This window comes from Neophocaena asiaeorientalis, unplaced genomic scaffold, assembly GCF_003031525.2.
Source record: "Neophocaena asiaeorientalis asiaeorientalis breed wild unplaced genomic scaffold, Neophocaena_asiaeorientalis_V1.1 scaffold30, whole genome shotgun sequence".
In the NCBI taxonomy this organism is placed as follows: domain Eukaryota; kingdom Metazoa; phylum Chordata; class Mammalia; order Artiodactyla; family Phocoenidae; genus Neophocaena; species Neophocaena asiaeorientalis.
This window is the reverse complement of record NW_020174923.1, coordinates 12,196,626-12,221,080: the sequence shown is the minus strand read 5'-3', so window position 1 is coordinate 12,221,080 and position 24,455 is coordinate 12,196,626. Positions and strand designations below refer to the sequence as shown.

At 50.6% G+C, this 24,455-nt stretch overlaps 1 protein-coding gene across 3 annotated transcripts in view; it reads left to right on the top strand.

The window, feature by feature from the left end:
• The window catches only part of CCDC57 (coiled-coil domain containing 57), a 78,556-nt gene that overhangs the window by 41,887 nt on the left and 12,214 nt on the right, over positions 1–24,455 (top strand). For 2 of the 3 annotated variants that reach the window (XM_024761181.1, XM_024761179.1), the window contains exons 14-17: positions 1,097–1,249; positions 6,086–6,189; positions 9,478–9,599; positions 15,077–15,263. In XM_024761181.1, coding sequence (XP_024616949.1) covers positions 1,097–1,249; positions 6,086–6,189; positions 9,478–9,599; positions 15,077–15,263 — 566 coding nt within the window. Of the gene's footprint in view, positions 1–1,096; positions 1,250–6,085; positions 6,190–9,477; positions 9,679–15,076; positions 15,264–24,455 lie in introns of all 3 variants that reach the window. The other variant, XM_024761178.1, reaches the window with a different exon arrangement.

Below are 24,455 nucleotides of genomic sequence, written 5' to 3'. Positions count from 1 at the left end.
AGCATCTTCCCCCCAAGTTGTCACAACCAAACTGTCCTCAGACCTTGCTTAATGTCCCCTGGGTGGCAAAACCTCCCTAGTTGATAACCCCTAACTAGGGAAACGATAAAAATCATTGGTCTTGAGACCAAATGCAGAGACATAAACAACAAGGCTCTGTTTCTGTAGGGCAAATAGTAATGTGTAGGGAGTGTCCCTGTACCCACGTATCACCCAGAGAACAGGCTGGGAGATGGTGCTCTGTCCATACTGGTTCTCATGGGAGAGAGGGAAGGCAAGAAATAGTATAAAGATTGTTGTTTAAGAAGTGCCCATGGATGGGCTTCCCTGGTGGCACAGTGGTTGAGGGTCCGCCTGCCAATGCAGGGGACACGGGTTCATGCCCCGGTCTGGGAAGATCCCACATGCCGTGGAGCGGCTGGGCCCGTGAGCCATGGCCGCTGAGCCTGCGCGTCCGGAGCCTGTGCTCCGCAACGGGAGAGGCCACAGCGGTGAGAGGCCCACGTACCGCAAAAAAAAAAAATAGGCTTCACTTGGAGTCTTACAAATGAACATCCCCTTTGATAGATTACTTCAAAGTATGACAGCTGCTTTTCCTCCAAGGGAAGGGTCTTAAGTCAAATATTTTATATACAATAAAAACTTTTTATTGGTAAGTGGAGGGAAAAAGTGAAGGATACACACTTGCCACACTTAAAAACCAGAGCGAGACTTGGACCAGGGACTGGGTTGGCGTTGTGCTCTCCTGGAGTGGGCAGGTGGGGCTAGGGGAGCAGGCCCTTCCTCAGGGGAGCATCCAGGCCCCCTGGAGCAGGGGTCTCGAGGGGTGGTGAGTGGAGGGGCAGCGCCTGAGATGGCTGCACTCAGGATGATATGGTTGTGTCGGTGCGTCAAGGGTTGCAGGACTGAAGGAGGGTGAGTGTTCGCTCCTGACCATGGGGCCCCCTCGGAGAGCATGGCGAGATGATCTCTGGAGGGGAGGGTATCAGACAGCATGGGACAGTCATGAGGGTCGGGCAGGGGAGGACAAGGGTGGTAGATAAAGGGTGAGAGTATAAACGCATGTGCCTGTGTGTTTACTGGGTTTTTTTGGAAGATTATGTTCTGGCCCTTGAAGCAGAAATGCGAACTCTAAAGCATAAATTTAAAACATTGGAGGAACAACTAGAAGATGTGTTAGATGCTTCGAAGACGACCTCGTCCTGTGCTGGCGTTCAACCCAGTGTCCTGGCCTCCACAGACACCACCGGTGAGAATCCTTGTGTCGTGTCGTGTGCTCCGGTGACTGTCTAGTAACACAGTCCGAGGAGCTGTTACAAATGTGCCATCCCAGGAGCCCCTTGTCCTCCTGAGCCAGCCACTGTCCTGACTCCTCACCCTGTGGCTGAGTTTTCATATAAGTGGAATTACACGTGTTTACTCTTGTCTGGCTCTCTCCAGACTATTCACACCATTTCCTCTCCCAAAAGCAGTCGTGAGAGCCGTTGCGCTGGTTCCTTCTGACACAGCACAGTTGGCCATCTCCTGTACAATATATCCTTGAATCTTATTTATTTTATACATAATAGTTTGTACTTCTTAATCCCCCACCCCTATCTTGCCCCTTCCCCCTTCCCTCTCCCCACTGGTAACTACTAGTTTGTTCTCTGTATCTGTGAGTCTGTTTCTTTTTTAGTTATATTCACTAGTTTGTTGTATTTTTTAGATTCTACTTATAAGTGTTATACAGCATTTGTCTTTTTCTGTCTGACTTCTTTCACTTAGCATAATGCCCCCCTGGTCCATCCATGTTGTTGCAAATGGCAAAATTTCATTCTATGACCAAGGAGGCAAGAATATACAATGGAGAAAGGACAGCCTCTGCAATAAGTGGTGCTGGGAAAGCTGGACAGCTACATGTAAAAGAATGAAATTAGAACACTCCCTAACACCGTATACAGCAATAAACTCAAAATGGATTAGAGACCTAAATGTGAGACCAGAAATCATAAAAGTCCTAGAAGAAAACATAGGCAGAACACCCTGCCATAAATCTTAGCAATATTTTTTTGGATCCATCTCCTGAGGCATCAGAAGGTCTTAATTTAAGACAAACTTATCCATCAGTCTGTTCCTCTGTGGTTGGTCCAGGATCACACACTTGTTCTAGTCTCCGCTTTCATTACTCTTAACTTCCTTTTCCGACAACGAGAAGCCTGGCTCCCGACCTCCTCAGTACATTACTTCTTCTATCCAGTTCCTGGGTGTGAGCAGCCTCCCTAGCATGGAGGCCTTTCCCCACATGGAGGCCCCACCCTTTTACCCAGGCCCTCCCGGGCTCTGACAGCCAAACCAGGCTGCCCTCCACCCTGACACCCTTGCCTGCTGGGCCGCCAGCCCCCAGGCAGATCGCCCACAGAGGGTAACCTCCTGCCACCGCCCATCTGATCATTTATGGGTCCATTATTCAGGAAGAAAAGGAAGGGGCAGGCAGGACACTCTGCCTACCTAGTCATCTTGTCCCAAATAGTGGACGTTTTATTTTTGTCTTTTCCAGTACTGATAGCTTTTACTTTTTTCTCTTGTATTACTTCCCCTGAATGGAATCTCTAGTACGATGTTGATCATAGCTGGCTTTCTTCCTGATCCCAGAGAAAAACTTTCAACACTTTAAAGTTTAATATTTACTTTTTTTTTGTCAGATTAAGGTTTCTTCCTATTCCTATTGTAATACAAATCTGTATTTTTTTGTCATGATTCTATCAGTTTTTGCTTAATGTATTTTGAAGCTTTGTTGGTCAATGTATATACATTTATGTTTTCTTGGTGATTTCACCTGTATATCATTATGTGGTGTTCCTCTTCATCCTGGTAATTTTCTTTCCTCTCAAGTCTACTATCTGATGCTAATTCAGCCAATCCAGTTTTCTTCTTCTTCTTTTTTGGCCATGCTGCACAGCACGTTGGATCTTAGTTCCCTGACCAAGGATAGAACCTTAGCCCCCTGCATTGGAAGCGCAGAGTCTTAACCACTGGACCACCAGGGAAGTCCCAGTGCTGCTTTCTTCTGATTGGCGTTTGCATGTATATCTTTATCGTCCATTTTCTTTTAACCCACCTCCATCATTGCATTTAAATGAATTTCTTGTAGGCAGCATGTAGCTAGGCAGTTTTGAAATCCATCTTGTGATGCTTTAGCGGATGGGTTTAGAGTGTTTGCACTTGCTGTAATTGTTGCCGTGTCAGGAGCCAAGCCTGCCATTTCACATTTGTTTTCTATCCGTCGGTTTCCTCTTTCCTGCCTCCACTGGGTTACTTGAACATTTTTTAGTGTTCCACTTTAATCTAGCTTTTCAGTGTATCTCCTTGGGTACTTTTTCTAGTGTTTGCTCTCGGGATTTCAATATATCCGTACTTATCACAGTCAACTCGTGTCAACACTGCAATTTCAAGTGGAATGTGGAGATCTTACCACCAGTCAGGCCCCATCACCCCCTTTATTGTCGCAAATACCACCCCGCTGTACATCGAGAACCACATCAGAGAGGATCCTCGTTTTTGCTTTCAACTGTCAAACATAATTTTAAAAACTCAGGAGGAAAGGTATGGTCCATTCTTTTCCCGGATCCTTCCCCTCTCCATGACTCTTGATTCCAGGTTCCTTCTGTCTGAAGCACTTCCTTCAACACTTCCTTTACAGCAAGACTGCTGGTGACAAACTCTGGGTTTTTCTTCATCTGAGATGTCTTTATCTCACCTTCATCCCTGAAGAGTATATTCACTGGTATAAAATTATGAGTTGACAGTTCTTTGCTTTCAGCACTTAAAATATAGCATTTTCTTCTGGTGAAAAATCAGATGATCATTTCTGATGAGCAGTCCATTGCCTGTGAATCATTTCTCTCTGCCTGCTTTCAGAGTTTGTCTTTAGTTTCAGAAAGCTGATTATGATGGTCTGTGCACAGATTTCCTTGGCTTATCCTTTTGACATTGAATCTGAAGATGTGTCTTTTGCCAAATTTGAGAAGTTTTCAACCATTATTTCTTCAAGTATTTTTTTCAGCTCCACACTGTTTTTCCCTTTCGGGACTCCAATGGCAAGAGCGTTAGATCTTTTGTTATTCTCCCACAGGTCACTGAGGCTCTGTCTGTCTGTCTGTTTCCAATCTGTTTTCTCTATTGTTCAGATTGGAGAATTTCTATTATATCTTCAAGTTCACCAGTTCTTTCTTCTGTTGTCTCCATTCTCCTATCGAGCCCATACAGTGAGATTTTTATTATGGTTTCAGTTCTGAAATTTCCATTTTGTTTTGCTTTGTATTTTTTATCCCTTTGCTGAAACTTCCAATATTCATTTGTTTTGAGAGTGTATCAGATTGCCTGTTGGAGTCACTTTAATCTGTCATCTTGCTGTTGTCTTCTTCCATTCAAGGTGAGATTTTCCTTGTTGTTGATATAATGAGTAATTTTGGATTCTGTCGTGGACATTTGAGTGTCGTGTCATGAAATCCTGATTGTCTTTGAGTCTGTTTTAATTCTGCTTCTGTTTTACCAGCAGCCGTGCGGGTCTCCCTTTTCCTGGGCCTTGGTTCCTGGTCTTAGCTCAGTGGTGTCTCTGAGTCGTGGCTGCTCCAGCACCAAAGTTGGGAAATACAGGAAGGAAAAAACTCCAGGAACTCACTGTGGGTCATCCTTTGATTTCCAAGGTCCCCAGCCTCTCTGCCTGCTTTTCCTCCCTGTTCAGAATCTCCTCATCTGGCTTGGTGTGTGGTGTTCAGGGCTCTCAGCTGTAATCAGGGAGAGGAGTGGGGTGGAATGCACATACACATTCATTTTGTTCAGAATGAGAAGCTTAAATTGGTCTTTGAATGTTAAACCATCCCTGCATTTCTGGAATAAACTCAACATGTGATATATTCTGCTAATATTTTATTGAGAATTATCACATTTATGTTATGGGTAAGATTGGCCTATAATTTTCCTTCCTCTTGATGTTCACGTCAGGTTTTGGAATCAGGATTATTCTGGCCTCATAAATAAGTTGGAATATGTTCACTATCTCTCTGTTTTCTGAAAAAGTTTATATTAGACTTATGTTCATTTTTCCTTAACCAATTGATAGACTTCAACTTTGAAACCACCTGGGCATAGAGTTTTCCTTGTGGGAAAGTTTTAAATTTTTAGTTCAGGTTTTTTCCACAGTTAAAGGACTATCTAGATTTTCCTTTTTCTGTGTCATTTTTTGATGTTATAATTTGCTAGAAAATTGACTATTTCATTTAAATATTCAAAAATTTGGTATAAAGTTGCTTTGGGGAGTGTATTCTCCACATGTTTTCACAGCCCCCAGGATCTAAAGTAACAGCCTTTCCATCTGCTCTATTGCCTCTGTCCGTTTTTCCTGCTTAATCTCACCAGGGACTTAACTTTTTCAAAGAACCTCCTCTGGTCTTGTTCACCCTCTATTGCACGTTGTTTTCTGTTTCCTCAGCATCTAATACTGACTTTGTTCTGTCCTTCCTTCTACTTTATCTGCTTTTTTTTCCTCATTTTTGAAATGGATGTTCAGTTCATTTATCTTTCATCCTTCTTTTCTAAAATAAGCTTGTATGGCTATAAATACTTTTGAAAGGACAGCATTAGATGCATTCCTTAAGTTTGATAAGCAGTGCTTTTATGATAATCAGTTCAAAATAATTTCTCATGTCCACTGTGATTTCTTCTTTGACCTGTGGGTTCGTGGACATTTTCTTAATTCCCAGCCAAACGACCAGGAGGCTACGCAGGTTGGCCTCTACCAGACACTAGCTGGTAAGGTTGGATTTTTTTCTCCACGAAGACTCCTGCTTTCTTGGCATAAGGATTGTTCTTCATGTGCAGCTCATCTCAGTCTTTGGGGGCACCCAGCTGCATCCACTCAGCTTTAGAACATCTTAACGTCACAGCAGACCAGCAGTGACAGTAGGCATCCTTAGGGGAGGGCAGAGGAGAACACACCTCTGCCCTGGACGCCTCAGATGTCCATCTCCTCAAAGGGAGGACAGGCAGTTGGAAGTTCCCAGGGCTTTAGGAGATGTGAGTCTGACAAAAATCACTCTCTCTGCAGGAGGAGCTGTGCCGGTCGATGGTCCATCCACGGGACTGGCGCTCCAGAGGCTTGGAGACAGGGCACATCTCCTGAGCTTCCTGGTGGCACAACTCAGACAGAAGGTATGGCTGCCCTCTGATGCTAGACTGTGTAGGTCTTCCGACTGAAGGCACTACTGGGGTGGCACTGAACCCCAGGAACCTAATGTGGCCTCTCTGTGCCTCAGGTTCCGTGCAAGGAAGGGGTTGTTCTGAGAAGCAGCTGGTTCACCTCTCGTGTGTCCCTAGAAGGCACACAGTGAGGACCTGGTAGATGAGACAGGAGAGTCCAGGGCATGAGGGGCAGTGCTGGCCGTCGATGCGCAGGGCCCCATCTCTGCCCTCCCAGGACGTGCTGGGCGAGTCCCGGGACCCGTGTTAAACCCAGGCACCAAGCTGTGGCAGGAACGTGTGCTCGTCATCACTGTGACTCTAGATGCCTTGGCCAGTGGCGACCCTTTCTGTCCCCTGGCCCTGCCTTCCTCGGGGACGGGTTGTCACCAGGTACTCGGCCAACCCACTGCTTCCTGGGGAGGCAGGACAGCGGGGCAAACTCCAGTGCAGTTCCACCCTGGCATGATGGTGCTGGTGTCACAAACTGTGCTTTATTGCTATTAATTCATGATATCTCTTTTTTTTTAGTGCTTTTTATTAAATTCTGGTAAAATATACATAACATAAAGTTTACCATTTTTGTGTGTACAATTCAGTGACGTTAAGTATATTCACAGTATTGTGTAACCATCACCAGGGTCTGTTCCCAGAACTCTTTCATCATTTGAACAGAAATTCTGTCCCCATTAAACACTAACTCCCTGTTCCCCACCCCCAGCCCCTGGTAAACTCTACTCTTTCTGCCTCTATGGGCCTGAGTCCTCGGGGAGCCTCATATCAGGGGAATCACGCAGCACCTGTCCTTCTGTGTCTTGCTCATTTCACTCAGCATAATGTCCTCGACGTTCATCCATGTTGTAGCAGGTGTCAGAACTTCTTTCCTCTTAGTAACTGGAGAGTGTCCCAGTATTTAGTGTACCCATTCATCTGCTGGACACTTGGGTTGCTTCCACTGTTTGGCTGCCATGAACGTGGTGGACACATTCTGCCGTGAATACGGTCTGTCCGAGTCCCTGTTTCAGTTCTTTGGGGTGTGCACGAAGGAGTAGAATTGCTGGGTCACAGGGTAATTCTATATTTCACTTTTTGGAGAGCCACTAATGTTTCCACAGAAGCTGCACACTTTCCACCCCCAGCAGGTGCACGAGGGTCCCCGTGTCTCACGTCCTCACCAGCACCGGCTGCTTTTGCTGTCTTTTTGACTCTAGCCGTTCTAGTGGGTGTGAGGTGGACCTGACCTGTGGTTTTGATTTGCATTTTCCTGATGAAAAATGATGTTGAGCATGTTTTCATGTGCTTATCGGCCATTTGTATATCTTCTTTGGAGAAATGTCCATGAATATCCTCTGCCCATTTTTAATCGGGTTGTTTATTGTCTTGTTGTTGAATTTTCAGAGTTCTTTGTATGTTCTGGATACAAGTCTTTTGTCAGATATATGGCTTTTTTTTTTTTTTGCCACACCGCAGCATGTGGGATCTTAGTTCCCCGACCAAGGATCGAACCCACTCCCCCTGCATTGGAAGCACAGAGTCTTAACCACTGGACCGTCAGGGAAGTCCCCCAGATATATGATTTGCAAACTTTCTCTCCCATTCTCTAGCTTGTCTTTTCATGGTCTTGACAATGTCCCTGGGAACACAGTTCTTACTGCTGGTGCTGGTGGTGTTACGCCACTCTGTCGCCTTGTGACGTTTCTTTCCCATGAGGCCGTTTTCATGTGCCCTTTCAAGTCCATAAGTACATAGGTTACACTATCCTGCAGACTCTGCATCTTCCATGGAACAGAACACCTGGCTGGTGACAGACATTGCTTGGCGATTTCTGTCTTTTGTAGGGAGCAGGCAATGCCCAGAAATCAGATGCCTTGTCTTGGCTGAAAGTTCATTTTTGCTGTTGCAGTGGAGATGAACTGGACCACTTTTCTGTTTCTGGGATTACAGACCTATGTCACATATGAGAGGAGGGGGTCTTCAGATGCTTGCCCTTTCCCAGTTCTGCCCCGCCATCGGGATGTTACATCCCCCCACATGCCAGAAACAGGAAATAAACATGTAAATAAGAGCTTTTAATCCTGTCTTGATAATGATAGATGGTTTGATTATCCTGTGGAAAAAAGTCTACCTTGAAGTGTTTTTTAGTTAACAGTGTGTGTTTATCAAATGGTCACTTTTTTTAGTGTATGTGAATAAATAGAATAAAATATTCATTATGAATTCTTTGTAGGAAGCCCTCGAATAGGAAGATATTTTATCTTCCTGAGAATAAAACTGGCAAGTTGAGGGTGTAGAGAGGTGTGTATGTCTTTCTTTTTTTTTTTAATTAATTCATTTATTTATTTATATTTTTGGCTGTGTAGGGTCTTCGTTTCTGTGCGAGGGCTTTCTCTAGTTGCGGCGAGCGGGGGCCACTCTTCATCGCCGTGCACGGGCCTCTCACTGTCGTGGCCTGTCTTGTTGCGGAGCACAGGCTCCAGACACACAGGCTCAGTAGTTGTGGCTCACGGGCCCAGTCGCTCCGTGGCATGTGGGATCTTCCCAGACCAGGGCTCGAACCCGTGTCCCCTGCAGTGGCAGGCAGACTCTCAACCACTGCGACACCAGGGAAGCCCGTGTCTGTCTTTCTACCTGTCCTTTTCCCCTCCTTATGTTGGGAGAGCAGACCTTGTCGAGAGAGGTAGCTGAAGGACAGGGCGGCCCTCGAGCTCTGGCCAGGACTCTACTCGGGCACCTCCTAGCCGCCCCGCAGCTGCCCCAGGTTGTTCATGCAGCCAGGACTTCCCTTCCTGCCTCTTTCTATGCCTTCATCCACCTCTGCCTTTTGATAGGCTTGGGCCTCCCCACCCCTGCCTGCAGTTACGTGCCCTTTGTCTCCACCTGGGACTAGGGCCCAGGAAGAAGGTTTTAAGGCCCACTGTCCAGACACCGTGCAGGGACTCTCCCCAACGAACCTTGGGTCCAGTGTAGGCTCTGCTGCAGGTGCCCGCGTCCCCACTCTGGGGGCGACAAGTGGAGCCGCCTGGGAGCCTGGTTAGTTGGGACCAGAAGAGCGGCAGCTTGGTGGTGGGGCTGCAGGCTTGTGGGTGATGGAATTCGGCCAGAGAGGGGAGGCTGACCGGCATGTGTCCTTCTGATCTTTCTGGACATTCTACCATCTACTGCTGCCCTTCTCTTGCTTCCCTGTCCTCCCTACAGATCTGTTCCAGACCCCTTCCCAGAGCTGGCCGCCTTCCTAACATTGTCTCTAAAACGGCCTCCCAGGTGCTGCGGGAACCCCTGGACATGGACACCATCCAGCGAGAGCTTCCCCACGAGCTGGACCAGGTGCACCTGGAGGTTTTGCAGCTGCGGAAGCATGTGGCTGAGATTGAGAAGCATCTCAGGTCAGCCCGGAAGGAAGGCGGGGGCGCTTCAGGCAGGCAGCAACCACACGCCTCAGACACCGAGGCTGTCGGGGGAGAGGTGGGTGCCCTGTGGGTGCTCTGTGTCCTGTGCGGGACTGGTCTGGGGTGCAGTCTTGGCCAGTGAGCGGCCCGCCCGCCCCGGCCTCCCTCTTCTTCCTTGACTAGGCTGGCTCTATCGGGGCTGTTCTCCGCAGACACTGTCAAGGGCTGCCAAGCCCCTCATCCTCCGGGTCGCTGAGATCCCTTTAAAAGCATGTAGGGGGCTTCCCTGGTGGCACAGTGGTTGAGAGTCCGCCTGCCGATGCAGGGGACGTGGGTTCGTGCCCCGGTCCGGGAAGATCCCACATGCCGCAGAGCGGCTGGGCCCGTGAACCATGGCCTGTGCTCCGCAACAGGAGAGGCCACAGCAGTGAGAGGCCCACGTACCGCAAAAAAAACAAAAAAAAACATGTAGGGAGGCTGCACTTGTGAAGAGGACTGTTCGGTGTCCTCTAACACAGGAGTCCTTGACTGTGCTTCAAGGACCTAGGAAGCCCTGAAATGGATGCAACATGGTGGGTTCTCCTTCCAGAGGACCCTCAGGGATGGAGCCTGTGGTTCTCATGAGCTTCTCAGAGTGTTTGAGATGCTGTCCGGTGCACGGGCCACCTGGCGTCCTGGTCCTGGTCAGGCCCTTGGCACCCAGTTCCCCTCCAGTTCTGTGGCTGGGTTTAAGCCAGGGTCCCAGGCCAGGGCAAGAGCTCTGCAGCAGCACGTTGTCCCCACATGTCTGCCAGACAGGCCACCTTCCTGCTTCCTGAACACCGTGATGGAGGTGCTGCAAAGAATGGGCTTTCTTCACAGGGCATCGTGTGACATGCCTCCCGAGACCTGTCAGTTACCCACGGTTATTTGCAGTCACAGATGGTGACCTGCAGTTACCTGTGATTACCTGCATTACCTGCGGTGACCTGTGATTACCTGTGTTACCTGTGGTTGCACATGGTGACCTATTCATAAGCAGAAGGTTTTAAGGACAGTAGAATGATGTCTGGAAGGCATCAAGAGTCCTCAGGCAGAAGTAGCATCGATCATATGCCCCCCAGTGGTTCTCATCACATGGGCCAAGTTTTGAGAGTGATACTTAAGGACACAAGAGGGACCAGGCTCCAGGACCTACTCTCGGGGACTGTGAAGGACCTAGAATGGAGAAGATGCAACCCAGGACACTGTCTGGCTTAAGGAGCATGAGGGGGGCCAGCTGTGCCTTGGCAGGGGTGAACATATGAGGAGTGCCTGCAGAGGGAGATGGGCTGGTGATGGGGAAGCTGAGGGAGCCTGAGCCCCGAGGGGGCACTAGAAGTGGGATACTGAACCCTCTGTGCCATCAGTAGGTAGATGCTGTCCCCAAGAGCCCCAGACCTCCCCACAGTCCTGTAACCTAGGAGTTAAGTCCAGAGGCTCTGGGCCCAGCTGGGCAGCAAATGCCGTTGGTGATGTGTCTCCTCTCCCGCCACGGCCATGGCTGTTCCAGGTGCTGCCAGGGGCTCACTGCAGCCCAGGGACCCTTGCAGCTCTCCTGTTAGCAGCCCTCGCATAACTCTGATCCCCTTGTTTAGAGTGAAGGGGGAAGAAACCATGCAAATGAGTGGAAATTAAAATCGAGGTATTTAATCCCTTGGCAGACAGCCTGGGAGCTGAAGCGACTTGAGGCCCAAGGCCGCTCTCCCAAGGTGGGTGTTGAGTGAACTCTCTGGGCCTTAGTTTCTGCATGGCTATCAGGGTCCCACCTCCTTCCAGGTCTAGGCATCCTGTGACCTTGATGAGGTCACTCACAGCGTGAGAAATTGGAGGCACAGGAAACCCTTTGCCCAGGCCAGGCCCACCCAGGCTCTGCTCATAATTGCCCAGCTGTGCGTTGGGTGTCCAGAGAAGAGGATGTGGGCACCAGGCTTCTGAGGCTGGGGAATAAGGTGGCCGGGAGGGCTAGGATGCCTCTGGGGCTCAGGTTGGGGTTGGAGTCACCACAGTAAACTCGTGGGTTACTTTAAAGAGAGAGGTGTGCACATATCCCGGCTCTGTCCACCAGGAGCCAAGGGGCAGTGGCTCCCCAGGGTGGGTGAGCGCACCTAGTGCCTAGATCGCATTCCCGAACTTCCTGCTTTGCTGAGAGGAACCAGGGTAAGTGGCCAATTCCACCACGGAGACGTGACAGGGATGCAGGAGCCAGCATAAAGGGCTCCCACTGACCAGATCCAGACCAGTCAGTCATGAAGTCAGGGTCATCATCTACCTACTAAAACAGGGAGTCGCATTCACTCTGCTGCAAATAAGCCGACAAGGAAAGGAAGGAGAGAGGAAAACCCTTCCTTACTTAGAACATCAACCAAGGACATGAAGGGAATGACACAGCTGGGGGGTGTCATCAGATGCTGAAATTCTGGACAAGCTGTTTATGTGGAATCTCCCCAGAAGTTCTTCTTATTGGAAAGGGAAAACAGTAACTTTCTGGTGCTGCAGCCAGTGGACGCCACTTCTGAGAGATCAGCTCCCATTGCCAACACTGGGACAGACGGACATCACGAGCCTCCGGACAGGAGAGGGACACAGCCTCGCTCCTGACTCCAAGCACAAGACCTCCTGACTCCAAGGACACACCCAGACTGAGGGGCACTAAACCCACAGCTTGTCCTGTTGAGAACATTCTGCTGGGGACTTAGGGGACCCAGGATGCAGAAGCCATGCAGGATCCTGGACCCCGGGCAGGAGAAACAGGCCGTAAAGGACGTCCTCTGGGCAGCTGATGGAGGTGCCTGTGGACTGTGCGTTAGGTCATAATGCCACGTCCCTGTGAAATTTCTGGTTCTAATAACTGGTTATTAAGAGAATTTCCTTGTTTTCAGAAAGTACAAACTGAAGTATTGGGGCATAAAGGAGTGCGATGTCTCCAACTCACCCTCAGATGGTTCAGAGAGAGATGTGTGTGGAGAGGGGAGGAACCACCAGCAGTGAGACAGGGGCGTGGGCCTCGGGCCATCCCTGCAGCTGCTCTGTGGGGGTGGGACCCTGCCACACAAAAGCCAGCACCCCAGCCCAGAAGGGACCTGCAGACCCTGGAGCTCCCCGCAGTCACAGGAGACCCTGTGGGGCAGGTGGCTGCAGTCACACTTCCATGGTTCTCTGCTCACCCAGGCCCCTCCCTCTTGCAGGCTGCCTTGCCCAGGCCCCAAACAGACGGATGCTGGGTTTCCCCAGGCCTCCCCACTGGGCACCTCGGACCGCTGGGGGGCAGTGTTGGCTGGCGATCCCTCTGGCTCTGCCTGGAAGCTTGGGAACCTGCCCCAAGGGAGCCCGCACTGCCTCTCCCTGGGCCTCAGCCTCCCCGCAGGGCTTCTTCAAGGAGCCCAGGCACTTCCTTCCCTTGGGAACAGAGTTGTCATTAGGATGCCTCAAGCTTTCCCTGTGCTGCGTGGATGTTTCCGTTCTGGCCAGGATGCTGGGACCTGCACCAGAGCAGGCGAGGGCAGGTGGATGGGGCCATCACGGGGTGGGACCTGGGGCCCTGAACGCAGCAGTGCAGAAGCTCCTGGGCATCTCAGGTCATTATTAGCATTGTGTCATTGTGGGGTGAGACTTTAGAGTCATCAAAATAAGCTTCATCTTACCAGGAACTAAGCTTAAGAGAGGTGGGGCCCAGCTGCAGCACCCGCTCATCGCATGCAGTCACTGTGTGACAAGAACATGGGCCACTCAAGATCAGGACTCCCCATCCCCGAGCCCAGCCACGCCTGAGGTCACGCCTCAGGCAGCATGTTCCTCAGCTCAGGCCAGGGCCATCTTTGCAGGGTGGGGTCCTGCTTTTGAAGATTTTTAAATCTCTAAGTGTTCTGAGTTTTGCACAGTCTCTGTTTTCAGGATTGTTCTTTCCTTACTTAAAATAACACAAGAGAATCCCACAGCATATCCTTGTAGAGGACAAAGCCTGGAGAAAGAGTGGCCTGGCCAGTCCCCCAATCCCAGGGCTACATCCATGGAGGTTGTGTACCTTTCCCAACGGGTCGGGTTAGCCGCCTGGGGCCTGTGCAGCCCTGTGTGTGAATCCACGCTACTGGTCTCCAAGACACAGCCCCCCACCGGCCCTGGTCCTGTACACTCGAGAGACCCCGAGCCGGGGCTGCGGGGCGGAGGCCTTTCTCTGATGGTCCCTTTACCGTATCACCTCCACGCCCCGCTTCATGCCAGTACGTCAGGCATGTGCTGGAGGCACCGGTGTGCAAACACCGTAGCTCCCAGGCCACAGGAGGGCACAGGTGCTTGCCAGCCCTGGAAAGGCACACCAAGAAACAGGGCCAGAACAGGGCGTGCTGGTCTTTTCCAGGGATGTAGAGCAGATTCCTTGTTCTGGTGCCAGCTCAAGTGGCTGGGACAGCACAATGCGGTTTTTCATAGGTGTCAGGAGCAGCCATGCCTAAGTAGGCCACCTGCTTCCTTTGGGGCCTTGGACGCCACTGGCTCCTCCTGGGCCCCTGCCTGGAACAGAGGCAGCCACACACATTCTCCTTTTTCCCTTTCTCCTTTCCCCACACCCACCCCATTCCAAATACCCCTGTGTGAGTCCAGACTGGGATAGTGGTAGGATGTAGGGCCGCGTGGTGCTGCCCAAGCAACGGGGTTCAGACCTCGGGTGTTGGCCCAAGGCAGCCTCCAGGCCCAGAAGCGGAGGCCCCAGGCGGCCACTGCTCCCTCCCTTGGCCTCCTTTGCTTCTCTGGCACCTTCGTTGGGGTCAGGATGGTAGGAAACCTGGGCGGGCCTGCAGGTGGTGGAGGGGAGTCTGAATGGCAGGTAGAGAAATGACTGAGACGGGAGTATGGACGGATGGAGCCAGAGAGGAGGCAGGGAAGGCAAGGGGCTGAGTGAATGAAGGCAGGAGAGGCATTGGAGAAGGGCCCAGGGCAGAGGGGCCCAGCAGTGCAGACGTCCAGGGTAAGGGGAAGAGAGTAATGGAGGCTGGGTTCCCGTCCCAGGCCACCTTTTGGGTCTCTGCCAGCCCACTTCCACACCAGGCGGGCAGCAGGCACCCAGCCTGTGACCATGGGGCCCTCGAAGGGGGTCCGATCACACGTGTAGCCCTCCTGGGTCCCGGGGGCACCTTTGGAGGGAGCCCAGGCCTGGGTGCCAGCTGGCTCCTCACTGTCACTGGAAAGACAAAGGCATTGGGGCAGAGCACAGAGTCACCAAGCGCAGGCAGGCCTTGGCCTGGGAGCCTCGAGGGCCTTCATTCAGAGCCCACCCCCAGCCCAGCCCTGCCCCCCTGAGAGGGAAGGTGGGCATGGATGCATCACGTTGGAGGGACGTCACCCAGCGATGTGGGTTCTGGGACAGTCGTTTGGGCAGTGGTGCCCACCATCCGCACTCCCACTTTCCGTTCCCCTCCAGGACTCATCTGATGGCCTCTGCTGTGTGGGTTTGTTCACAGGGCCCGGCACGTGGAGGACCTGCAGGGACCGAGAACCAGGAGGCACAGCCCCCTCAGGCCCTGTCTGTGCCCCGACTCCAGAGGAAGCTCAAGGAGGCAGCCAGGAAAATCCTGCGGCTGCGCCTGGAGAAGGAGCAGCTCCTGGAGCTGGGGAACGGGCTGCGTGCGGAGCTGGGCCACCTCACTGGTGGGTGACCCCCAACCCCCGGCCCAGTATCGCCTGCGCTGTGTGGTTGGGGATGCTGGCAACAGAAGAGCCGCGGTGGGGGGACCGGAAGAGGGCCAGAGGGAGGAGGGCCGGCCAGGCTGGCGGGTGGTGGGGGTGGGGTTCAGAAGGGAGAACAGAGCCGCCCTGTGGAGCGGCCAGGTCAGGAGTCAGGCACAGAGCTTGGCTTCATCTCTGCAGTGGGAGTTCCGTGAACCCACTCCTCTGGCAGCATCTGTGAGAAAAATACCGCAGGTTAGCAAAGCAGCTGATGTTTCTATGCGGCTTTGTGGTGACAGCAAAGGCTGCCGGGTTCCCAGGCCGGCTCAGGCCTCGGCTTCCTCGAGATAAAGGCGACAGTGTACGCGGTGCAGCCGAGAGGCCGGGGCTGTGGGCCGCAGACACCCAGGCTGCCCGTGGGGCTCTTGGGTGCTGGTTCCTGAGAAAGGGGCCCATGGAACCCACCAGAGCCACCACACACTGGGCCACTCCTGGCGCCTTGGCACCATCCGGTTCTCACAAGCACCCCCGGGTCACCCAGCCTGGCTGAGTGGCGCTCGCGCTGCCTCTGCCTTAAGCCCCTCAGTTTTCCTGCAGCTGGGGCACAGACCGCTTTCTCACAGCTTGCCCCTCAACTTCTGTGGCTTCTGCTTGTCTGTCCTTTTCCAGCAAGAGCTTTGAGTCACTGTGATGATCCCAGAGTCTGGGAGCTTTGGGATTCTACCCTGTTGTCGACTTGAAACTAAGCCATCCTCTCTCTCCATGACAGCTCACCTCCTTGAGGAGCAAGGCCCCAGGCTTGTGTTTCCTACTGGAAGCAGAGCACCCCAGTGTGCCTCTAAGGAGCTCGGAGCCACGGGGTGTCTGCAGAATGCTTCCTCTTGGCTAACTAGAGTCTTGGCTTCCCTCAAGGGTCCTCCTCACCCCCAAGCACTGCAGTGCCCAGAAAGCACTTCCCACTGAAGGGGAAGGAGGTCGGGTGGAACATCCATCCCCAGTCTCTTCCTAGCACTGAGCTGTGTGTACGATAATAGTAGCTTTTTTTTTTTTTTTGTGGTACGCGGGCCTCTCACTGTTGTGGCCTCTCCCTTTGCAGAGCACAGGCTCCGGATGCGCAGGCTCAGTGGCAGGCTGAGCCCAGCCCAGCAGGCTCACGAGCCCAGCTGCTCCGCTGAGTGTGGGGTCTTCCCAGACTGGGTCATGAACCCGTGTCCCCTGCATCGGCAGGCGGACTCTCAACCACTGCGCCACCAGGGAAGCCCCAAGGGTTCCATTTCTTAATTCTACCCCATTCCCTCCCACATCTGAACCTTCCTGCCCCTTAACTTTGGCCTCCGTGCCAAGCCCTGCCACTGCCAGGGTTCCCTCTCCCAGCCCTTGAGGCCTCAGACCTTTTTGATCACAGCCATGCCTCCCTCTCCCTCTGACCTTTTATCCCAGTGAACTTTTCTTTCCTCCTCATTGTGGCTTCCTGTAATCAGCTGGCCTCATGGCCAAATATTTGAGTCATCCACCTACCTACCCACCCATCCACCCACCGACCCATCCATCCATCACTCATCCATCGCCCATCCATCCAGTAGAGGAGCCCCTGATCGGTGCAGACCCTCCATCGCCAGGCCCAAATCTGACTGAACTCCTCTCCCCAGGCCTGCTCCCTGTGCCTCCCAGTGTCAGAGAAAGCCGCAAATCCCTAGTGACCAAGTTTGCAGCCTTCTCTGAAAGTTGGAGTGACCTCAGCAATAGAACTTTCCATGCCTGGTGTCTTCATTAGTGGTAGACTTTTAACTACCTTTCATTTTCTTCTCTGGTGATTTGTATGGATTTTCTGCCTCTTCTTGGATCAATTTTGGACATTTACATTTTGCTGGAAATCTATCCAGGGTTCCTAGCCTTTAAAGTACTACCGTAGAGTGGCACATAGTGGCCCATAACTCTCTACTTTCTTCTGCATCTGTGCTTGTTACCTCCTTCATTTTCTAAGACTTCCATATGTGCAGAGATGTGGCATTCAGCTCCAACTGCCCTTCGCCCGTTCGCTATGCACATATTGACTCAGCACATCTTTGCAACAATCCCAAGCATGAGGAAGGCTCCCCTTAAAAAGTTTAAAACCACGTAGACATGGAAAAGTCAAAAATCAACAGATTTGATGTCATTACATCTTTTTTTTAAATTTATTTTTTATTTTTTTGGCTGCGTTGGGTCTTCATTGCTGTGCACAGGCTTTCTCTAGTTGCAGCGAGCGGGGGCTACTCTTTGTTGCGATGCATGGGCTTCTCATTGCAGTGGCTTCTCTTGTTGCGGAGCACAGACTCTAGGTGTGCGGGCTTCAGTAGTTGTGGCACGCGGGCTCAGTAGTTGTGGCTCACAGTCTCTAGAGCGCAGGCTCAGTAGTTGTGGCACTCGGGCTTAGTTGCTCCGCGGCATGTGGGATGTTCCTGGGCCAGGGCTCAAACCGTGTCCCCTGCATTGGCAGGCGGATTCTTAACCACTGTGCCACCAGGGAAGTCCCTCATTACATCTTAGTATATCTCTAAGGAAAAGACATTGTAAGCAAAGATAAAAGACAAATAACAGACTCGGGAAATGTTTGCAACATACCTGACAGGTAAAACGAATCAGTACCCAAAATGGGCATCTGCAGATCACAGGCAAAATGCTGGATGGCACGTCCAGAAGAAAATCCACAGAACTGAAAAGGGTATGGACGCCACGTGCCTCTGCAGGAGTCTGAGGCGGGCAAGTAAGTCAGCATCAAGTTTACGCCCAGACTAAAAAGTCCCACCCTCATTGTCCAGGAGAGTGTGGGGGACACCCTGCCTCCGCGGGAACCTTCCCTGGTGAAGCCTTTTTGGAGGGCAGTTTGGCTGCATCTCTCAAATTTTTTAATGTTCGTACCCTTTGAATAAGCTACTCTTCCCCTAGAGATTCTTTTAAAAGATTTTCTCACAGATCTGAAAAAGATGTACATTACTGTTTTGGCCTCTCCCGTTGCGGAGCACGGGCTCCGGACGCGCAGGCTCAGCGGCCATGGTTCACGGGCCTAGCCGCTCTGTGGCATGTGGGATCTTCCCGGACTGGGGCACGAACCCGTGTCCCCTGCATCGGCAGGCGGACTCTCAACCACTGCGCCACCAGGGAAGCCCATGCAAGGATATTTTTGACAGCGTTTTTATTACAGTAAGAAAGTTATTGGGAAGGTCCAGGTGTTCATCCGTGGGACATCGGAGTCGGAACTTGGATGCTGCTCAGCCCTCAAGAGAACGAAGGGGCGCCCACATCCCCAGCAGGCGCCATCTCCGCACAGCGCTTCTTAAACAAGAGGGACAGACAGCCCGCTTTCCGCATTCAGCTCCAGTCCACTGTGGATGATTCTTTTGTCAAGTACAATAAAAATGTGGCCCTTCCAAATTACTTCAAAGCCCCTGACGTCCTAACGCGTATTCTCACTTTGTGTCCTTTCCTCGCGGGCCTGTAAGGACCAGCTCGGCCCACTGACCACACACTGCATGTGCCGGCCGAGACGCGTCAGCCTGTGAGAGGAGCAGCCCGCCGAGCAGTGTGCTTGGAGCCCCAGGTGAACATACAAAGCGTGTGTGCACGTGTGCACATACAGGGCGGACTGGAAGGAAGCACATCCAGCGCTTTGAGGAGGATAGCAGAGTGAGAAGAGAGGCGTGAAGGGTTTGGGATTTGCTCTGTGAACTTCTCTGTCACTGGTGGTTTGTAAGAATGCCCAGCATACTCCATTGGTTCCCTTTTGGGAAGGCCACCCTCCCCCAACACCGTGCGATGGTAGGTTTCTACTCTCCCACATTTGGGGGATAGCAAAGGCTGTGAACAAGACTGGTCTGTCTGCATTTTTTTACAAAGATGATTTACCCGGGTCATCAGTCATGTGACTGCGATCATTAAGTGGTACAGAATGACCAGCTGTGACAGAAGTATCTTATCATCACTTGACAATATTGAAAATGTGAGACGGTACAGCCAAGGCAGAGCCACACCCACTCTGGCTCCCTCTGGTTTCAGCGCCACCAGGCAGGGTCGACCCCAGGGTACACCTGCCCCTGCCCCAAGGCTTGTCCTCGCCTGTGTGCCTCTGGGAAGGGACCTCATCCCCGCAGGGAGCTAGCAGAGCAGCCCCTTCACTGGCCCTGGTTTCATCCTGCATCCTCCACGGCCTGGGGTCAGGTCCTGTGCCAGCCACGTCCCTCCCTCTCAGGTCCGGGCCTTCGGATCCGCATTTACAGACAGGCAGACTCGCGTGGTTGGGCGTGTGGCCCAGAGCTGCCCAGGCGGCCCTTGATTCAGCCCTTCACTCCCCCACCTCTTCTCCAGGTGAGTGGGTGGGTGGCAGTGCTGGGGAGTCACCTGTCCCCAGGTGCCCCGTCCCAGTTTGCACTCCTGTCAGCCTAGCTCTGAGTGCTCACCCCTCACTTCTGAGAGGCCATTACACCATCTGCTGTGGGTGAGGCCAGGACCATGATGGATGCCAGCACAGCCTGAGCAGGCCTGCACGGTGGAGTGCCAGAAAAGGGCAGGTCATGCAGCCAAACTGAGTGGACTTCAGCTTGGCCCACCTCTCTCCTACTCTGTTCTTCCTCCTGCTGCCAATTCAGCTTTTGCCAGAAATTGGAACTGCACATGATGTTTTCCTAATCTATAGTATACAGCTAGGATTCCTTAAAGTGTTGTTTCTAAGGATCTTAACATCTAACAGTTTTGAAAGACTTTATTTGGGGGGTAGTTTTAGGTTCACAGCAAAACTGAGCAGAAGACACAGATTTCCCATACACTCCCTGACCCCGCACACACACTCCTCCCTCATAATCCACATCCACTGTAGATGGTACATTTGTCGTAATCAGTGAAACTGCTTTGACACAGCGTCACCCAGAGTCCGTAGTTTACATCAGGTTCACCTTGGTGGTGTGTGTTCTGTGGGTTTGGAGCCTCTGTGCTCCACTGGTCATCCTCCCTCCCTCCTGACTTCTGACAACCACTCATCTTTTCACTGTCTCCATAGTTTAGCCTTTTCCAGAATGTCATACAGTTGGAATCACACAGTATATAGCCTTTGATAGCCAGCATTTCTTTTTATTTATTTATTTATTTATTATTATTATTATTTTATTTTTTTGGCTGCGTTGGGTCTTTGTTGCGGCACGTAGGCTTTCTCTAGTTTCAGTGAGCAGGGGCTACTCTTCGTTGTGGTGCGTGGGCTTCTCATTGTCGTGGCTTCCCTTGTTGCGGAGCACGGGCTCTAGGCGCGCGGGCTTCAGTAGTTGCGGCTCGCAGGCTCAGTAGCTGTGGCTTGGGGGCTCTAGAGCGCAAGCTCAGTAGTTGGGGCGCATGGGTGGAGTTGCTCCGCGGCATGTGGGATCTTCCCAGGCCAGGGCTCGAACCCGTGTCCCCTGACTTGGCAGGCAGATACTTAACCACTGCACCACCAGGGAAGTCCCATAGCCAGCACTTCTTAAAAGCTCTCTTTTTATTCTGATTATGAAAGGCTGTTTGCTCACTATAAAAATACAAATGAATGCTGAGAAATTGTTAACTTATACTGGAAAGCACAAATTACTGACTAGAACTCATCCGCATTTTGGCGCCTATCTGTCTGTCTGTCGGGGTGTGTGTTCACACTGTCACACGCACCCTCACATTGGAACTCCACGTGGCCCCCACCTCGGTCTGCACTCATTCCCTCACTGGCCCTGCTGTGAGGAGACTCCACGCTGGAATCACGTCTGTCCTGCGGCTCGGCAGCCATGCTGTAGCCAGCCTCGCAGGAGGGCATGGTCGTGCCCCCAGTCCACCCCTACCCCCCACCAAAGCGCATCTCAGGCATTTTTACAACAGTAAAGTGCCTACTTGACCACAGCTTCACAGAAACTAAAAATTCATTAGAAAATGTTTTTTGCCAATTTAGTTAGGTAAAAATAGTTCATTGTTTTAATTTGTATTTCTTTACATTTATCTGTGTGTGTGTGTTTTGGCCATTTGTATCTCATTATCATGTAGTTTTCCTGCTGAATTTCTTTTGTCCCTTCCCCCAACTTTCTTCTTGCTGAATTTTTGATTCATCTAGAAATGATTTAGTAAAAGAAAAGAACAAATTAGGGATCTATCTTTATCTTTTCCTAAGTGGTTAGCTGGCTGACCCAATGCTGTTTATTGGGCACACTTACATAAATAGTAAAATACCTCTTTACATTTAATTAATTATGATCATACATAAGGATCTCCAATCCTACTGTAAATGATATTAATTTAGAAGCAGTGATTTTCAGTCACATTTTATGGCATGTTTTCAGTCACATTTTATGGCACATTTATTGGCATGTTTGCCCCTCGCTGTCAGCAACCTGCCACACTCTGCTTCTCTAGGACCCTCGGGAGCCCTGGGTCATGCACAATTTCACACATCTCTTCTGAGGGCCTGGGAGGGAAAGGAACTGACATTCAGGGATCTAGTCTTTCCTTCAAGAAGAGCCTGTGGGCAATAAACTCTTTGTCTTCATAAAATGATTTTATTTTGACCACTTTCTAGAACGATGGCATAGCTGGAAAGAGACCTCTGATTAGCATTTTCTTACAACTTTTTCAAAGACAATAGCAACTTCCCTGGTGGCGCAGTGGTTAAGAATCCACCTGCCAATTCAGGGGACACGGGTTCAAGCCCTGGTCCGGGAAGATCCCACATGCCACGGAGCAACTAAGCCCGTGCACCACAACTACTGAGCCTGTGCTCTAGAGCCCGCGAGCCACAACTACTGAAGCCCACGCGCCTAGAGCCTGTGCTCGGCAACAAGAGAAGCCACCGCAATGAGAAGCCCACGCACTGCAATGAAGAGTAGCCCCACTCGCTGCAACTAGAGGAAGCCTGCACGTAGCAACGAAGACCCAATGCAGCCAAAAATTAATAAATAAGAAAAAAGAATCCACCTGCCAATGCAGGGGACACGGGTTCGAGCCCTGGTCCGGGAAGATCCCACATGCCGCGGAGAAACTAAGCCCGTGCACCACAACTACTGAGCCCCTGCGCCTAGAGCCCGTGCTCCAATGCAAGAGAGGACACTGCAGTAAGAAGCCCGCGCACTGCAACCAAGAGTAGACCCGCTTGCCACAACGAGAGAAAGCCCGCACACAGCAACGAAGACCCAACGTAGCAAAAAAAAAAAAAGACAATACCCTGCTGTCTTCTGAGAAGCCAGCATTAGTACAAGCCCCTTCCTGGTGGGTGGCCTCCCTTTCCTCTCTGGCTGCTCTCAGATTTTTTTCATCTAATCCGTTTGTGCTCCTGTTTTACCATCCTGTGTCTACGTGAGAGTTGCTCTGCTTTAATTTAACCTGCTCTGGAATCAGTATGTTTTTTAAATCTTAAGACTTGTGGTTGGTTGGTTTTGGGTTTTTTTATTCCGATTCTTTAAAATTCTCAGCTCATCCACCTCACTACAAATAACTCAGTTTTGTTTCTTTTTATGGCTGAGTAATATTCCATTGTATTTATCTGCCACATCTTCTTTATCCATTCACCCATTGTTTCTTTAAATACCACTTCTTCCTATTTCTTTCTAATCTCTTCTGGAGCATGTTAGATGTGTTTATTTACATTTGTGTGTGTGTGTGTGTGTGTGTGTGTGTGTGTGTGTGTGTTTTAAAATTTCTCTGCTACCTTCCAGGGGGTTTCCTCAAAGGTGACTGCTTGGAGCCAATGGGTAGATTCCTGTGTCTTTACCAGAAGTTTCCATTTCATCTTTATTCATTCTTTTCCTTGGGATAATTTTATTGTTCTTTCCCTGATTTCTTAAACATTTACTTCATTCTTTCTTGTTTAGTAATTGCATTTTTATATATATAAATTTATTTATTTATTTTTAGCTGCATTGGGTCTTCATTGCTGTGTGCGGTCTTTCTCTAGTTGCGACAAGCAGGGGCTACTCTTCGTTGTGGTGTGCGGGCTTCTCATTGCAGTGGCTTCTCTTGTTGCGGAGCACGGGCTCTAGGTGTGTGGGCTTCAGTAGTTGTGGCACGCAGGCTCAGTGGTTGTGGCTCATGGGCTCTAGAGTGCAGGCTCAGTAGTCATGGCACACGGGCTTAGTTGCTCTGTGGCATGTGGGATCTTCTCGGACCAGGGCTCAAACCTGTGTCCCCTGCATTGGCAGGCAGATTCTTAACCACTGTACCATCACGAAAGCCCAGTAATTGCATTTTTTTAAGGTGTGAATTTCCCATCTGAGTATCGCTCTGGCCATGTCCCAGGGGTTTTGAGGGATAATATTATCAGGGTGGTTAGTTGCCAGATGTTCTGCCCCTATGGGCTCAGGTTTTCTATTTCACTCAAGTTAGACTAGGATTGTTCACCTAAAACAAAAAAAAATGACCAGTTATTTTTCCAGCAAAATGGGTTTATTTGGGAACAGCAAAGAATTGCCATTTAGGACATACAGCTATGGTGAACCACATGTAAGTCCAGTAAAACGAGAGGAAATGGGTTTTCTCACGGGTGAAATAGGAGTACCACAGGAACTACTGTAGGGGATAATGAGGCCATAAGCCTCAAAGTCTTCTATTATGGACTTTATACCTTGAAGGGCTTTTTTATTTGAGGAGAGGTTTTGAGGGATCTATTTGAATCTTGATGGGAGGTACACTGTGGATTTTGCCAATACCAATTGGAGAGTTTGCCCATAAGGATGGTGGTAGCTGATTCAATAGGGACAAATGATTAGTGTTTCCAGAATCAGTTCCAGAACCGTTGGAGACAGAGCAAATAAAAGATGTCAAAGGATCATTTAATTCACCTGGTGGCTATTTTGATGGCGACTGTCAAATTTTAGAACTGTTTCCCCCTTTTGGGAGAAAGAAGTTCAGGCATAATACTTTTCCAAGAAGTCTCAGCCTATTAAATGAATAGTGACGGAGGAGCTAAGGAGAAGAGGGTGTGTATCTCTTAAAGGGTCTAAGCAAAAGGGAATAGGTTCAGAAACAGGACCCTGTTGAGGTGCATTAGAGATCCCCCACTATTTGGACCATTTTAGTATTTTGAGGCAGGGGCTCCTTTCTAGCAGTGGGGCTGAGCACTGAGAGTGTGGTCTGGTGTCTGTAAGGACAGAGAGAGATTCGTTCCCAATCTGGATAGTGGCTTCTCCAAGCTGATTCAAGGAG